The 17195-nt window shown below is 41.3% G+C and overlaps 1 protein-coding gene across 4 annotated transcripts; it reads right to left on the reverse strand.

Annotated features, from left to right (window-relative positions):
- Positions 1-152: 152 nt before the first annotated feature.
- LOC127318041 (fanconi-associated nuclease 1 homolog) lies at positions 153-14552 on the reverse strand. 4 transcript variants are annotated; one of them, XM_051348658.2, is made up of 15 exons: positions 14330-14550; positions 14112-14253; positions 13160-13698; positions 12976-13080; positions 11363-11624; positions 11220-11282; positions 10961-11035; positions 10759-10871; positions 2826-2896; positions 2669-2756; positions 2434-2574; positions 2128-2351; positions 1376-1649; positions 957-1190; positions 153-756 (listed from the first exon to the last, which is right to left on the reverse strand). In XM_051348658.2, the coding sequence occupies exons 1-15, from the start codon at positions 14438-14440 to the stop codon at positions 307-309; spliced, it is 2892 nt and encodes a 963-aa protein (XP_051204618.1). In that variant the 5' UTR covers positions 14441-14550; the 3' UTR covers positions 153-306. The 4 variants fall into 4 exon arrangements, with proteins under 4 accessions (XP_051204618.1, XP_051204617.1, XP_051204619.1 ...); XM_051348657.2 differs by having other exon boundaries at positions 10759-10877; positions 14330-14549; XM_071823069.1 differs by having other exon boundaries at positions 552-752; positions 10759-10877; positions 14330-14552.
- Positions 14553-17195: the final 2643 nt, after the last annotated feature.

A 17195-nucleotide genomic window follows, 5' to 3' on the forward strand; every position in this document is an offset into this window, starting at 1 on the left:
ATGCCACCTTACTAGGCTACTAGCCCAGCAGAGATGGATTAATTCATCGACCACTTCGCATTCTGAACCAGAAGTGAACTACTTAAACTGGGATCACAAATCAACTAATGCATTTCTTGGTTCTGTGCTTTTCGATATCCAAGAAATAGACATTGAAAATTGTAAGACAGCTTTTACTTTCAGAAAACATCGATGCAGATATCAAAAACAATGTTGCTTATACATGTCACCGCTTTTGGTATGTTTGAATACATTTTGCCAAAGAAATAAATATAATGAAATTGCTACACCAGGAATAGAGGGGTGCTATCTCCGCTTAGAAACTAAGCTCACTTTGCAAACCTCCACATCAAATCCAAAATCCATCAGGACAAAAATCCAAGCACGTTGCTGCTCAGAGAGCTGATCCTTTGGTCCTTTAACCTCCGCAAGTTTAGCTTCAGCACCACCTCGTTCATCGAGGAAACGCCATAGCAGCAAATCAGGCATTCCACCAGACCAACTCCTATAATCAAGGGCTAGATGTCGGAGCAGCAACGCTAAGCGATGGCCACCAACACACGCAACAACAGCTCGTAGGTCAGCCATAGAATGCCGGTCCCAATTGACACCCCTGCAGGATGTCCCTTGATGTAGTTCCCAGGAGCTGATAAGCATCTCTTCAGCCATTCCGTCCTGTATCTTTCCCAACTGTGATTCTATAAGGTCCTTTCTTGACTTGTAGAAGTCATCTGTTTCAAAATCAAGAGGGGCTGTCTGCAAGAGAACACAGGACTCAAGCTATGCAAAATCGTGGTAAGGAAGCCAGGTAAAAGACCATGATAAAAAAACTGAAATCACTTTTAACTTGAACATGCAAACAATATATCAAAAGCATAGTCATTGCAAGATGCACCAACATAATGCACATGGTTATGCAACTCTTAACGAGAAAAAATGGTCCATATGTCATGTACCTGAAATTTAGAGTGGAAAACATCGCATACTTCTGAAAATATTACATCCCACATCAGAAGGCCAAAGATTGTCATCCATATCCCACCTTCTGAATGGGTACCTTGCCAACCACCTCCTCCATCAGCATAATATTGCAAAGCTAATTGCTCTACCCCACAGCGTTCACCATCATAGCCATAAAAAACATTCTTTGCTCCTATTTCACAATTCAATGGCCTTCCTTCGATGTTTACCTGATAATAGAATATCAGAATATTCGTGATGCATCCCATGTATATATTATTTACCATTTTCATGTTATCACCTTGATCCAGTAGACAGATATAAAGAACTTTGTCCTGATTGAGGACCTTCAGAGTGATACACATTTTTTTTCGGTAAAGGGTGGTTTATTACTCACAAAGTGATATACATATACCTCTTTTATATTTCTCCTAAGAGAATCAGCATAACTAGGAACTTTCCAGCGCCGTGGAGGTTTGCCTAAACGCAGAACTCTCTTTTGCAGTGCAATCTTTGACCCAGCACGGACCCATGGATCAACTACTCCTCCTTCAGCTGTTGAAAGGCTCTCATTTGGGCGGCCCATATGCTCCAAATCAACAGATAGCCTCAGTGTCCAATATCCTCGCCGTCTACCAGAAGAAACGTTACTGAGTAGTATCTTTAGAGTCCTTACTGCATCTGCATACCTGTAAAATATAGTCAGTATATCTAGTTCCCTAAAATAATAGCAAAGTCAGGTACTGAGTGAATGTAGACTCGGGGGTATTATAAAATTATAATTTTCAACCAGGAAAGGGAAAGATCCTTCCTGGGGATGCATTCGTATATTCCATCAATTTGCAGAAGAAAAGGACTTGAGAAGATGATCTCCATTTCAATTAGGTTTATTCATAAAACTCAGCTTCAATGCAAAAATTCACATTAATCTACAATTCGCATACAAGATGAAACTTTACAACCTACCTAGCATAAGTGTATGCAACTAAATATCTAACAGCTCTAAGTAAACTAAAGCACCTCATTATGCGTCTAGCAGACCAGAAGATGTGCCAACACTACCCAGAAAGGTATAGCCAAGGGTTCAAGTTCAATCAAAATATGAATGGAACATCTAAATTCATGCAGATACCAGTTCGGTTGATCCATAAGTTCATCACAACTTACCTGCGTTCGCGTTCATAAACAGAGACACCTAATGTGAGTACTTTTGAATAGATCCAGGTCGGTGAAAAGCATGAATAGAATGATGGAGGAGATTCAGCTAAACTGCCATCTTTGTCTTTTAACATAGTGCATAGTCGATTCTCAGAAAAATCAGTGCATCTTGATACCATTTCTATGTTATCATTATCAAGAGATTCATCCATGAACTGTGCCACTCGAATAGCCTATTTGAAACATAAAACATTAAACATAACTGAAGATTGGCAGGTTCTGCTTCTGTTTTCTATAAGGACATGAAAAGTTCACCTCTTCATACTCCAGTAAATCATTTCTTTCTTGAAAAATACGATGAGAGATGCTGCAGGTGTAGTCTGGGAATTTCACCAGACCAAGATCCACTAATAGAAAGGATGATAGATCTTGATCGCCATTTAGAAAAAAGAGTCTCTGCATGGTTGCATTGATCATCATACATGACAACAGTAGTTGCACGGAACAATACCGTAAATAATATAACCATCTAAGCAAAATTTTCATTCACCTGAACACGCCACAGAAGTTCATCAGCCATATTGGAGGTTTTTATACAGGTTCCCGTCCATTTTACAATTCGCTTTGGTAGAGTTGTGCTACATCCAAAAGTTAATTTGCTTATAAGACCATAATGGCCAAGTATGAAACAAGGAAAGAGCCGTTACCAGGTTCCATTATTGTATACAGAGAGAAGAGTGCTAAGCATCTCATGTCGACGAGTGCAGTTTGTGTTATCCTGGAAAGCAAAATAAAGGAAAGCAATATTCATTGAGAAAACCAGGACGAGTTCAGAAATAAGCTGAATGTCAGCACAAAGGGGAAAACAACTTGCGATAGCAGGTAATTGATCAAAATATCAATCAGTTGTCAGATTACTATTTTATTTTGAGCCGCCGATATATTCTCAATATAGAGATGTGATGGAGTGGAGATTTCTCGCTCCTGAGTGATTGATACGTCTCCGACGTATCGATAATTTCTTGTGTTCCATGCCACATTATTGATGATATCTACATGTTTTATGCACACTTTATGTTATATTCGTGCATTTTCTGGAACTAACCTATTAACAAGATGCCGAAGTGCCAATTGCTGTTTTCTGCTGTTTTTGGTTTCAGAAATCCTAGTAACGAAATATTCTCGGAATTGGACGAAATCAACGCCCAGGGTCCTATTTTGCCACGAAGCTTCCAGAAGACCGAAGAGGAGACGAAGTGGGGCCACGAGGTGGCCACACCCTAGGGCGGCGCGGCCTGGCCCTTGGCCGCGCCGACCTGTAGTGTGGGGCCCTCGTGTGGCCCCCTGACCTGCCCTTCCGCCTACTTAAAGCCTCCGTCGCGAAACCCCCAGTACCGAGAGCCACGATACGGAAAACCTTCCAGAGACGCCGCCACCGCCAATCCCATCTCGGGAGATTCAGGAGATCGCCTCCGGCACCCTGCCGGAGAGGGGAATCATCTCCCGGAGGACTCTACGCCGCCATGGTCGCCTCCGGAGTGATGTGTGAGTAGTCTACCCCTGGACTATGGGTCCATAGCAGTAGCTAGATGGTTGTCTTCTCCCCATTGTGCTTAATTGTCGGGTCTTGTGAGCTGCCGAACATGATCAAGATCATCTATCTGTAATTCTATATGTTGCGTTTGTTGGGATCCGATGAATAGAGAATACTTGTTATGTTGATTATCAATTTATATCTATGTGTTGTTTATGATCTTGCATGCTCTCCGTTACTAGTAGATGCTCTGGCCAAGTAGATGCTTGTAACTCCAAGAGGGAGTATTTATGCTCGATAGTGGGTTCATGTCTCCGTGAATCGAAGTGACAAATCTCTAAGATTATGGATGTCTTTGTTGCCACTAGGGATAAAACATTGGTGCTATGTTCGAGGATGTAGTCACTGATTACATTACGCGCAATACTTAATGCAATTGTCTGTTGTTAGCAACTTAATACTGGAGGGGGTTCGGATGATAACCTGAAGGTGGACTTTTTAGGCATAGATGCATGCTGGATAGCGGTCTATGTACTTTGTCGTAATGCCCAATTAAATCTCACTATACTCATCATAATATGTATGTGCATGGTCATGCCCTCTTTATTTGTCAATTGCCCAACTGTAATTTGTTCACCCAACATGCTGTTTATCTTATGGGAGAGACACCTCTAGTGAACTGTGGACCCCGGTCCAATTCTCTATACTTGAAATACAATCATCGCAATACTTGTTTTATCGTTTTTCGCAAACAATCATCTTCCACACAATACGGTTAATCCTTTGTTACGACAAGCCGATGAGATTGACAACCTCACTGTTTCGTTGGGGCAAAGTACTTTGGTTGTGTTGTGCGGGTTCCACGTTGGCGCCGGAATCTCCGGTGTTGCGCCGCACTACATCCCGCCGCCATCAACCTTCAACGTGCTTCTTGACTCCCTCGGATTCGATTAAACCTTGGTTTCTTATCGAGGGAAACTTGCCGCCGTGCGCATCACACCTTCCTCTTGGGGTTCCCAACGGATGTGTCAACTACACGCATCAAGCAAATTTCTGCGCCGTTTGCAGTGGAGATCAAGACACGCTGCAAGGGGAGTCTCCACTTCCCAATCTCTTTACTTTGTTTTTGTCTTGCTTTATTTTATTTACTAATTTGTTTGCTGCACTAAATCAAAATACAAAAAAAATTAGTTGCTAGCTTTACTTTATTTACTGTCTTGCACTCTATATCAAAAACACAAAAAAATTAGTTACTTGCATTTACTTTACTTGATTCATCATGTTTCCTTTTAATTTTACCACGAAAGACATACCGGTAGGACGTGGGTCTATAATTGGGAGAAATAATATAGAAGAATTTTTCAATCATGTCGATCTGTTGAAGATTTTGAAGATAGACACTTGGTAGAACTTGCTCCTACTTATTAAATTGCCGCTGCTGCTTTAGTTCGTATGATGGAAACTAAATTTGTTAATCTCAATCCTATAATCCAACACATGTTTCTTACACTCGGTGATATGGAAGAAGGGGAAAAGAAAGATTTTGTTTTAGAAACCCTTCTTAGAGAATTTTGTGGTATAGCAAGAGAGGCTAGAAAGGTGTTTGCTAAATATAATATGCTTGGTTCTTATACCAATTTTGTTAGTCTCCTTGAAAAGATGGATATGGATAGAATAAAGTACACTAATAATATTAATGATGGTGGGGAGATCAAAACACCAATACCATGTAAGCTCCTAGCGATGAATGATGCACTAGAAAATAACTATGCTTGGCTTGTTCCTGAAAATTTGTTTGATGAGAGTAGCAAGCCTAAGACTAATGAAAAGGGAGACGCTAAAACTTATGTATCCAATATACTATGCATGGTTGAGAAAACTCCAAACCCCGCTGAAAATTCACCGTCTCTCGATAATACTTGATACACACTTTCTGCGCCTAGCTGAAAGGCGTTAAAGAAAAGCGCTTATGGGAGACAACCCATGGTTTTTACTACAGTACTTTGTTTTTATTTTGTGTCTTGGAAGTTGTTTACTACTGTAGCAACCTCTCCTTATCTTAGTTTAGTGTTTTATTGTGCCAAGTAAAGTCGTTGATAGTAAAGTTCATACTAGATTTGGATTACTGCGCAGAAACAGATTTCTTTGCTGTCACGAATCTGGGCTGTTTTCTCTGTAGGTAACTCAGAAAATTATGCCAATTTACGTGAGTGATCCTCAGATATGTACGCAACTTTCATTCAATTTGAGCATTTTCATTTGAGCAAGTCTGGTGCCTCGATAAAATTCGTCAATACGAACTGTTCTGTTTTGACAGATTCTGCCTTTTATTTCGCATTGCCAGTTTTGTTATGTTCGATGGATATTTCGATTCCATTGACTTTCAGTAGCTTTGTGCAATGTCCAGAAATGTTAAGAATGATTATGTCACCTCTGAACATGTATATTTTGATTGTGCACTAACCCTCTAATGAGTTGTTCTAAGTTTGGTGTGGAGGAAGTTTTCAAGGATCAAGAGAGGAGTATGATGCAATATGATCAAGGAGAGTGAAAGCTCTAAGCTTGGGGATGCCCCGGTGGTTCACCCCTGCATATTCTAAGAAGACTCAAGCGTCTAAGCTTGGGGATGCCTTGGCATCCCCTTCTTCATCGACAACATTATCAGGTTCCTCCCCTGAAACTATATTTTTATTCCATCACATCTTATGTGCTTTTCTTGGAGCGTCGGTTTGTTTTTGTTTTTGTTTTATTTGAATAAAATGGATCCTAGCATTCCTTTTGTGGGAGAGAGACACGCTCCGCTGTAGCATATGGACAAGTATGTCCTTAGGCTCTACTCATAATATTCATGGCGAAGTTTCTTCTTCGTTAAATTGTTATATGGTTGGAATTGGAAAATGATACATGTAGTAATTGCTATAATGTCTTGGATAATGTGATACTTGGCAATTGTTGTGCTCATGTTTAAGCTCTTGCATCATATACTTTGCACCCATTAATGAAGAAATACATAGAGCATGCTAAAATTTGGTTTGCATATTTGGTCTCTCTAAGGTCTAGATAATTTCTAGTATTGAGTTTGAACAACAAGGAAGACGGTGTAGAGTCTTATAATGTTTACAATATGTCTTTTATGTGAGTTTTGCTGCACCGCTTCATCCTTGTGTTTGTTTCAAATAGCCTTGCTAGCCTAAACCTTGTATCGAGAGGGATTACTTCTCATGCATCCAAAATACTTGAGCTAACCACTATGCCATTTGTGTCCACCATACCTACCTACTACATGGTATTTCTCCGCCATTCCAAAGTAAATTGCTTGAGTACTACCTTTAAAATTCCATCATTCACCTTTGCAATATATAGCTCATGGGACAAATAGCTTAAAAACTATTGTGGTATTGAATATGTACTTATGCACTTTATCTCTTATTAAGTTGCTTGTTGTGCGATAACCATGTTTACTGGGGACGCCATCAACTATTCTTTGTTGAATATCATGTGAGTTGCTATGCATGTCCGTCTTGTCTGAAGTAAGAGAGATCTACCACCTTAATGGTTGGAGCATACATATTGTTAGAGAAGAACATTGGGACGCTAACTAAAGCCATGATTCATGGTGGAAGTTTCAGTTTTGGACTTATATCCTCAATCTCATATGAGAATAATAATTGTTGCCACATGCTTACGCATTGAAGAGGAGTCCATTATCTGTTGTCCATGTTGTCCCGGTATGGATGTCTAAGTTGAGAATAATCAAAAGCGAGAAATCCAAAATGCGAGCTTTCTCCTTAGACCTTTGTACAGGCGGCATGGAGGTACCCCTTTGTGACACTTGGTTAAAACATGTGCATTGCGATGATCCGGTAGTCCAAGCTAATTAGGACAAGGTGCGGGCACTATTAGTATACTATGCATGAGGCTTGCAACTTGTAAGATATAATTTACATGATACATATGCTTTATTACTACCGTTGACAAAATTGTTTCTTGTTTTCAAAATCAAAGCTCTAGCACAAATATAGCAATCGATGCTTTTCCTCTATGGAGGACCATTCTTTTACTTTTATTGTTGAGTCAGTTCACCTATTTCTCTCCACCTCAGAACCAAACACTTGTGTGAACTGTGCATTGATTCCTACATACTTGCATATTGCACTTATTATATTACTCTATGTTGACAATATCCATGAGATATACATGTTACAAGTTGAAGCAACCGCTGAAACTTAATCTTCCTTTGTGTTGCTTCAATGCTTTTACTATGAATTATTGCTTTATGAGTTAACTCTTATGCAAGACTTATTAATGCTTGTCTTGAAGTACTATTCATGAAAAGTCTTTGCTATATGATTCACTTGTTTACTCATGTCATATACATTGTTTTGATCGCTGCATTCACTACATATGCTTTACAAATAGTATGATTAAGGTTATGATGGCATGTCACTCCAGAAATTATCTTTGTTATCGTTTTACCTGCTCGGGACGAGCAGAACTAAGCTTGGGGATGTTGATACGTCTCCGACGTATCGATAATTTCTTGTGTTCCATGCCACATTATTGATGATATCTACATGTTTTATGCACACTTTATGTCATATTCGTGCATTTTCTGGAACTAACATATTAACAAGATCTTTGAAGTGCTTAGGTTCTTTGTTTCTGTTTTTGGTTTCAGAAATCCTAGTAACGAAATATTCTCGGAATTGTACGAAATCAACGCCCAGGGTCCTATTTTGTCACGAAGCTTCCAGAAGACCGAAGAGGAGACGAAGTGGGGCCACGAGGTGGCCACACCCTAGGGCGGCGCGGCCTGGCCCTTGGCCGCGCCGACCTGTAGTGTGGGGCCATCGTGTGGCCCCCACCGACTTCCTTCCGCCTACTTAAAGCCTCCGTCGCGAAACCCCAAAGACCGAAAGCCACGATACGGAAAACCTTCCAGAGACGCCGCCGCCGCCAATCCCATCTCGGGGGATTCAGGAGATCGCCTCCGGCACCCTGCCGAAGAGGGGAATCATCTCCCGGAGGACTCTACGCCGCCATGGTCGCCTCCGGAGTGATGTGTGAGCAGTCTACCCCTGGACTATGGGTCCATAGCAGTAGCTAGATGGTTGTCTTCTCCCCATTGTGCTTAATTGTCGGGTCTTGTGAGCTGCCGAACATGCACAACATCATCTATCTCTAAGACTAAATGGTGCGCTTCTTGGGACCCGACGAATAGAGAATACTTGTTATGTTGATTATCAATTTATATCTATGTGTTGTTTATGATCTTGCATGCTCTCCGTTACTAGTAGATGCTCTGGCCAAGTAGATGCTTGTAACTCCAAGAGGGAGTATTTATGCTCGATAGTGGGTTCATGTCTCCGTGAACTGGGAAGTGACAGAAATCTCTAAGATTATGGATGTGTCGTTGCCACTAGGGATAAAACATTGGTGCTATGTTCGAGGATGTAGTCACTGATTACATTACGCGCAATACTTAATGCAATTGTCTGTTGTTAGCAACTTAATACTGGAGGGGGTTCGGATGATAACCTGAAGGTGGACTTTTTAGGCATAGATGCATGCTGGATAGCGGTCTATGTACTTTGTCGTAATGCCCAATTAAATCTCACTATACTCATCATAATATGTATGTGCATGGTCATGCCCTCTTTATTTGTCAATTGCCCAACTGTAATTTGTTCACCCAACATGCTGTTTATCTTATGGGAGAGACACCTCTAGTGAACTGTGGACCCCGGTCCAATTCTCTATACTGAAATACAATTTACTGCAATACTTGTTTTACTGTTTTCTGGAAACAATCATCTTCCACACAATACGGTTAATCCTTTGTTACAGCAAGCCGGTGAGATTGACAACCTCACTATTTCGTTGGGGCAAAGTACTTTGGTTGTGTTGTGCAGGTTCCACGTTGGCGCCGGAATCTCTGGTGTTGCGCCGCACTACATCCCGCCGCCATCAACCTTCAACGTGCTTCTTGACTCCTACTGGTTCGATTAAACCTTGGTTTCTTACTGAGGGAAACTTGCCGCTGTGCGCATCATACCTTCCTCTTGGGGTTTCCAACGGACGTGTCAACTACACGCATCAGTGATCCTGTTACTTCAAATAAATCAAAATAATATTTACGAGTTTCAAAAAAATCTGAAAAATAACTGGTTGTAGCCCATGATGTATCCCATAAGCTTACAAAATATCAATTTGAAATACTTCGTATTTTGAGCAACAAAAAAATGGATCTGAGTATAGTGATCAATTCCCATTTTCAAATCTCCAAAAGTTATCAGATTTTTTTAATTTTCGTGTAGCCCATAATACAAAGTATCTCAAACTGATATTTGCCACTTTTGCAGGGTGAACTTGGCTGCAGCCAGATTTTTTGAAACTCATAGATATTTTTTTCGATTTTTTTGAGAACGACAGGATCACTGGTGCTCAGGAGCCAAAGAGACTTTTTTGGATGTGATGCTTGTATTCTTGCATTTCAGAGGCACGCTCTGTTAACCATGCCTCGAGTACACCTGAAATAAGGTTTGGTGGTGATTACAATTAACATTACGATGCTTATCCATTATCTTGGGATTTTCCTCCAACAATCTGACCAAGATTACATATTTTTAAATATCTATCGCTCATTTCTGTACATTATATGCTACCACTTAGCGTGCTTACAAGTTGTAGGGTATTTTAATGGAAAAACTATAGTTGTATGCCCAAATCATTTGCTTTGAGCTTTAGTCAGCAAATATTATGGATAAACGGGTGATATTCAATTATTGCCAGATCATATGCCTAGGCCATTTTGCAGGATATGCATTATCATGGATGTGCCATATTATTATGTGATATAGGTGCATCACAATAAGTTAATGCAACATAGATCAACAGCACCGCTACCAAATTGGCACTGATAACTGATATATTGCATACTAGTAATAAATAAATGCACTACTATAAATTCTAAAGTAGTGTGTGTAACTGTCCATGGTAGCAACATATGAACAAACTGTGATTCTAAACGGCAATACGCTGGGGTAGTAAAAGGCAAACTGCATACTTGTGCATAACAAGAAAGGGGTTGAAGGTAAGATTGAAACCTTAGGGAGCTCCTTTAGCATTTCTTTCATTTCTGGAACACTTAGCACATCGAGAATCTCTTCAATATCGTATTCAGATGGAACATCGGTGCAAGAAAGCATCTCTATATAACCTGCCACTTTAAAAGAAGCAGCTTCCAATTGAAATAGCTAAACAATACTAACATGACAGTTCCAAAAATGAGTAGGTAAAGGTTATTACACTTTAACTCCATGGCTGCATGCTCCACATCTGATATTTCACGATACGAGATACTCCTCACTCGAAACCATGGCCCTGCAAGAAATTCAGTTAATCACTTTAAGTTATATTTGCACAATGAGTGGCTCCATTTTGTTCAACCTACCAAAGTAATACGTGCACTAAACTTACATCTCTAGCACTAAAATTCTAAAATACACATGGAACATAAAAGAAGCAAAATGAACAATTCAACTATCAATAGACACCGGAAGCTAACCTTTTCGACTGTAAATCCTCACAAAAAGTCTTTGGCCATCATTAGATAGAGAGTTAAAAGAACCTATTGAATGTCAAAACATAAACTGATCATTAGGACTTCTTGATTAAGAAACATAAAGATGTTATGGGAAGGAAATAAACCTAGAAATGATGTTTCCTTATCACTGAAAAGGTGTGTATGGTTGGCCATAACATCCGTTAGCATGGTATTAAAATTTTCCTGATATCTTGCACTGCTAGGTCGCTGTAAATTTCCATTTCTAACAACACCAAGAAAATTTTCCCACAAGGATTGTCGGTATCTCAGATCTTCGTATCCCTCATTGTCATCTTTACATTTCTCGCAAGTTAGATGGATGGGCACATTGTCAAGCTTTTGTTCAGGCAAACCAGCCACAACTCCCTAACAAAAATAGAAAAATAAGCATCAGAAGTTTGATGGTTATTGACTTTGTACAGAAAAATAGCTATAAAAAAATTTACTCAAAGACCGATTCGTAGTTGGAGTAGAAACCTTGTGGGCCTTCCTATAGCAAACAGGATGAAAAAAATTACTTCAAAAAATACTGCCGCCAAGATTGATGTCATCAGCAAAGATGACACCGACGTCACCTACAACGCTCTCTTTCAGGGGGCGACTCTATCAGGGTCGTGGAAGTTAAACTGGAAATCCTGGGTGCTGCCTAGGGTGAGGTTCTTTATCTGGTTGGCCTGCCTCGACAGGTGTTGGACGAGTGAGCGGCTGGCGCGACGTGGTTTACCACATGCACCTAGATGCCTGCTTTGCGACCAGTCCGAGGAGACTATGGCACGCATTCTCACCGGATGTTCCTTCTCCAGGAAGGTCTGGTTTGAGGTCCTTTCGTGGTTTGCGTTTTCGCAGAAAAAAACTACTTTCACAGTTAGAGTGGGCTTCCAGTCTTCTAGTGACCGGAAGTGTTGCTTGCACTAATTATAAATGGATATGAAGTTGGGTTGGTCCTTTTGAGGTGTTTAGTTAGGCAATATACCTCCCAGTCCTACAAACCTTTATCCTAACTGCACCTTTATTTATGGGTAGAGTAGGGTTCTATTTGGATTAGAAGATAATTTTAGCTTGTATATGAACTTTGTTGGAATCCTGATTAAAACAGCGGCAGTGTGTGCCTGGTTTGAGAGAAACACCCTTAACAGGACTGAGGATACTCACTGAGATGGCTGCTGAAAAAAAATATTAAATTACAGAGACAGACCATTACCACCACCTTAAAATCATTAACACAGCGACATGGCTCTGCTGAAATTTACGCAGAACAGGAGATGACTTAGACCTCTTCTTCTTGCAACAGTTGGGGTATGAAGAGTATTAAGTTCATAGCCAATAGGCAGAAAACTAACTACAATGGCAAAGCATATATGATCTTATAGTTGTTCTGTCTAAGCACCAGCATCAAATTTACAAGTTGTGGCCAAATTATACAAATTTAATGAACTCTGTCCATTAGAATCAGCATGCATTGAATAAGATGGCATGGAGTGAGATATCTAAGACAATCTACCACAGTAGTCAAAGCTAGTTTATTCATCAAAAATCAAGGTCACCAGGCAGAACATGGTGTTTCTGTAGCTTCCACTGTATTGCATTCTGTGTAAAATTGACTCCATGTGTTTATTCAACAAGAGGGCAGCCTACATAATCCTCGAGGACCTAGTAGGCTAGTAAGTAGAAACTGCAGGCTACATTACAATTCTTTTGCAACATAATAGGGGATCACCTCGCACTCAACAAAGTGTTTGTCCAGTAGAGGCGCCAAGACTTTAGCCAGCTCTCGGGGCAAGTATCCAAGCATCTGCTCACATTCAGACCCTGCATAAAGCACCTGTCGGTGGTATTAAGAAAAACAGCTACATGGAAGGGAAATAAACAGAAAGTACAGCCTCTTTATAAATGATGCAAACCTTGATAGCATCAGGGTCCTTGGCATTCTGAGGATCTCTCAAAACAGTGATGCCCACACCTTCTTGCAGTTCAATGTTTTCACGGAACCTCCGGCCCACTATGACAGTGGCAACAACTACCTTGGTGCTAGAATCAGTGTCGGGGCATGCATCAATACTGGCAGAAGCTGTTCCTGCTGAAAGCATGTGGGGAGAGTCCTTTTCGACTGCGCCGTCATTTTCAGCATTCTCGGTATTTGGCGAGACAACGTTTGAAGGTATACATGTATCATGCATCTTGGAAATGTCAGGTGAACCGTGCAGGCAGGCAGTTAATGAAGGGGTAGCACTATCCTCGGGGCTTCCAGGGTCACTACTATTCCTGGATAAAAATGCTGTGTCACTAGATATGCCTCCATCTGTTACTCCCTTATTGGTCGCCTCATCGTCATTGTTCAAACTGGCTAGAGTAGGGTCAACCGTTGGTTTTTTACTGAATCTGAAATCAAGAAGGCTGCTCTGTGTTAACTTGCGTTTCGCTCCTCTTGTGAGGCATATATCTGCACAGTTCATGTCCAAACAGAGAGCCTTCAGAGCATTATAGTACTGGTAAGCATGGCCTGCTACATATGCATCCCACTATACTGAAGTAAGATTTTACACGAACCGATTAGCATAAACGAAACGAGACGACACTCTACATATATACATACAACGACACTTGACTGTAAATGCCAACGCGCGAGAGTGGTCAAGTGCAACTGCGCAAGCATCCACATGCCCAATTGCCCACATAACATTGAACGTGTTGTAGTCAGGAAGTAGCTACCCGCATTTGTGATTTGTTTAGCAACGACTTAGTGGAGTTGGATGCAATGGTCATTCCGGAATAGCACGGATTAGCGAACCTAGAATGAGCGTTGTTCCACTGATTCGGGAGGAGTATGGAGGTTCAGAGAAGGCGGGTACGGACCGAGGTGGGCGTTGACGTTGTAGTCGGAGCCGCGGATGGACTCGCCGCAGACGGGGCACGCCACCCGCTCCGCGCCGGCGCCGGCGCCCCCTCCTGGCGACGGGGCAGCATCAGCCGCCTCGCTCGCCACCGCGTCGTCGGCCTGGGGGGAAACGGGGAAACGTTAAGCGTGGGATGGGACAGCAGTTTGGGGTTCAGTCAGTCGTGAGTGTATTGACCTGGTGGGAGGGAGCGGGGGAGGAGAGCAGGGCGGCGGCGAGGGAGGCGGGGAGAGGTGAGCGGCGGCGCCGGCCGATGAGGCGGACCAGGCTCTCCCGCCCCTTCAGCATAGCCGCCGCCGGGAGGCGAAGGCGAGGGGAGGACTGAGGAGGCTAGGCGGCGCGCGACGCGGCGGGAAGGAATGGAATGGGGCGCGAGAGGTGCGGCCCGTTCCGCTGTTTTTTTTTTCTCTTTTCGCGCTTTCCTTTCTGTTGTGGGCGGTCGTTTTGAGGCGATGGGCCGGACGGACGGCGGGTGGTTGGGTTGGGTCGGCGGCGCACCGTGCTGCAGCCTACCGGCAAAGCCTGCAGCTGCTGCAGGTTTCGTGCACCATGTTTCTGACTTTTTTGTTTGGGGAATGGAGAAGCTACACGTGCTGCCTCTATGATCCTATCCTATTATTATCCTTAAAAGCGCGTGTACAATGTCGGCGTTCGGAGAGACGTTTTAGGGTTTTCTTACGACAGCCCGACTTGTATCAATTGAGACGTTTTAGGGTTTTTCTTCTACTCCCCCTTGTCCATTAATGGATGTCGAGAGGTGCATCTAAATTTGAATGGAGCTATGAACTAAAGAGTGTCTACATATATTCGAATTTGCATAAATTTGTTACTAACATCTAAAAATAAACATAGGTAGTAACTGATATGCTTGCTCAACTTGTATCAATTCTAACAACCTTTGTCATGCAGTATGCCCCTTAGCAGAACATGGACCTGAACTGATATAGACGCGAAGAAGCCACCCCACCCCGCTTCATTGTTAAAATCAGTCATATTAGTTTTATAACCATTTTGCCTATTAGTTCCGGTTTTCGCAGGCTTATGCATGCCGCATGCTTGCATCCTACAAATTGTGCATCCCTGTTTAAAACAAAAACGGTGCCAAATAGTTGACATAAGTCACGATAGATGTACAATCAACAGTAAGTGGGACCGAAATTGATTTAAGAAACATCATATAGGGCGATAAGAATTGTTTTTTCTTAGCATTGTAGAATAGCTCGAGTGCCTGAACCGTGGATACAAATAGAATTATGGAGCATAAACAGAATTTGCTTAAGCTTAAACTAGCAAAACACACTACGCTATCAAAGATTTGGAGTTATTGAACTATTAAAGCAAAATCGTCAGTTGTTTTCAACTGCACAAAGAAAACCATCGGTTGATTCACCAAACAATGAAAATGGTACAGAATTTGAATTCAACCGTGTACCAAGTAGTATACAAACACATAGAAAAAAATGAAATAATTTTCCAAATATCTTTACTCCTAATTTGCAAATTGAAAAATAGTACTCCCTCCGATCCATAGAAAGGGTCAGGGTTTTAATCTGCTAGCTTAAATTTGAAGTAAAATGTAACAGTTATTATGGATAGGAGGGAGTAGTTCTTCCAAGTGATATGCACACGCGTGACCAAATTAAATGAGTGTTGCCATCGTGTCAAAACGATAATCTTTTTGCGCTCTTACAAAACATCTCTCAAAGCATCGTCAATAATGAATCTTCAAGAGTATCCATGTTGCATCGAAATGGCGGTTGCATGTTAACGGCAAGATAGTTATGCATACATCTTTTCGTTGGGATAGTCCCCATTTAACGGGAAAATGTCATCACTTGGAAGAACATTTTCGATGTGTTACGTAGCAACAACTAAGAAACCTATGTCACCATTGTATGTTGTGTACGCGGTATGTCATCTCTTGTGACCTTGTCACGTGCTTGCAAGCTAATTAGATGTCATTCCACCGAGAGGGCCCAGAGTATATCTATCCGTCATTGGGATGGACAAATCCCACTCTTGATCCATATGCCTGAACTCATACTTTCCGAATACTTAATCTCATCTTTATAACCACCTATTTACGCAATGGCGTTTGATGTAATCAAAGCATCCTTCTGGTGTAAGTGATTTACATGATCTCATGGTCGAAGGACTAGGTAACTATGTATTGAAAGGTTATAGCAAGTTGAACTTAATGACTTCATCCCATGCTATGCTTACTATGGGTGTGTGTCCATCACATCATTCACCTAATGATATGATCTTGTTATTAATCACATCCAATGTTCATGATCAGGAAACCATGATCATCTATTAATCAACAAGCTAGTTAAATGAGAGGCTTACTAGGGACTCTGGTTGTTTACACAACACACATGTATTAATGTTTCCTGTTAATACAATTATAGCATGGGGTGTAAACATTTATCATTAACACTATGATATAACAATAACTAATTTATTATTGCCTCTCGGGCATATCTCCAACACTGCACACCAAGCTACCAGAGGAAGATCAAGAAGAGGCTATGCAACAGGCCCTGGCAGTGTCTATTACATGTGTTTTGGTGATGACGGGATTGACCTCAATGCATTTCCAGACTTGAATGAAGAAATCAGTGCAGATGGCAACGCACATGAGATGCCTTTGAGTCAAAATGCACCATCCACCGCTGACAACTAGCAGCACATGAGAATTCATCACTGAAGTTGTTTCCTGGTTATTTACTGAACAATGCATATGACATTGCTTGATTATGTACTGAATAATGCATGAGAAGTTGATTTGGTAGACATTACAATGATGAATTGTTGATGCCATTTCAATTGATTTTCATACTGTAATTTCAATTAACACACTTTGAGTAAGCACCCAACCTCAAGGAAATTTTATTTCATCAAATAAACAGTACAAGTTGACTCAAAGAAAGCCCTTGTTCATCAAAGCAGAAACAAAATGCACCATCCACAGATGACAACTAGCAGCACATGAGAATTCATCACTGAAGTTGTTTTCTGATTATTTACTGAACAATGCATA

This window comes from Lolium perenne, chromosome 7 (assembly GCF_019359855.2).
Source record: "Lolium perenne isolate Kyuss_39 chromosome 7, Kyuss_2.0, whole genome shotgun sequence".
Taxonomy (NCBI): domain Eukaryota; kingdom Viridiplantae; phylum Streptophyta; class Magnoliopsida; order Poales; family Poaceae; genus Lolium; species Lolium perenne.

Coding starts and splice junctions, on each gene's coding strand:
- LOC127318041 (XM_051348657.2), bottom strand. CDS start 14,440: ATGCTGAAGGGGCGGGAGAGCCTGGTCCGCCTCATCGGCCGGCGCCGC. Junction 11,625..12,975: donor AACACTTTGTTGAGTGCGAG/GTGATCCCCTAT, acceptor TATTTTTGTTAG/GGAGTTGTGGCTGGTTTGCC. Junction 1,650..2,127: donor GTTTATGAACGCGAACGCAG/GTAAGTTGTGAT, acceptor TATATTTTACAG/GTATGCAGATGCAGTAAGGA.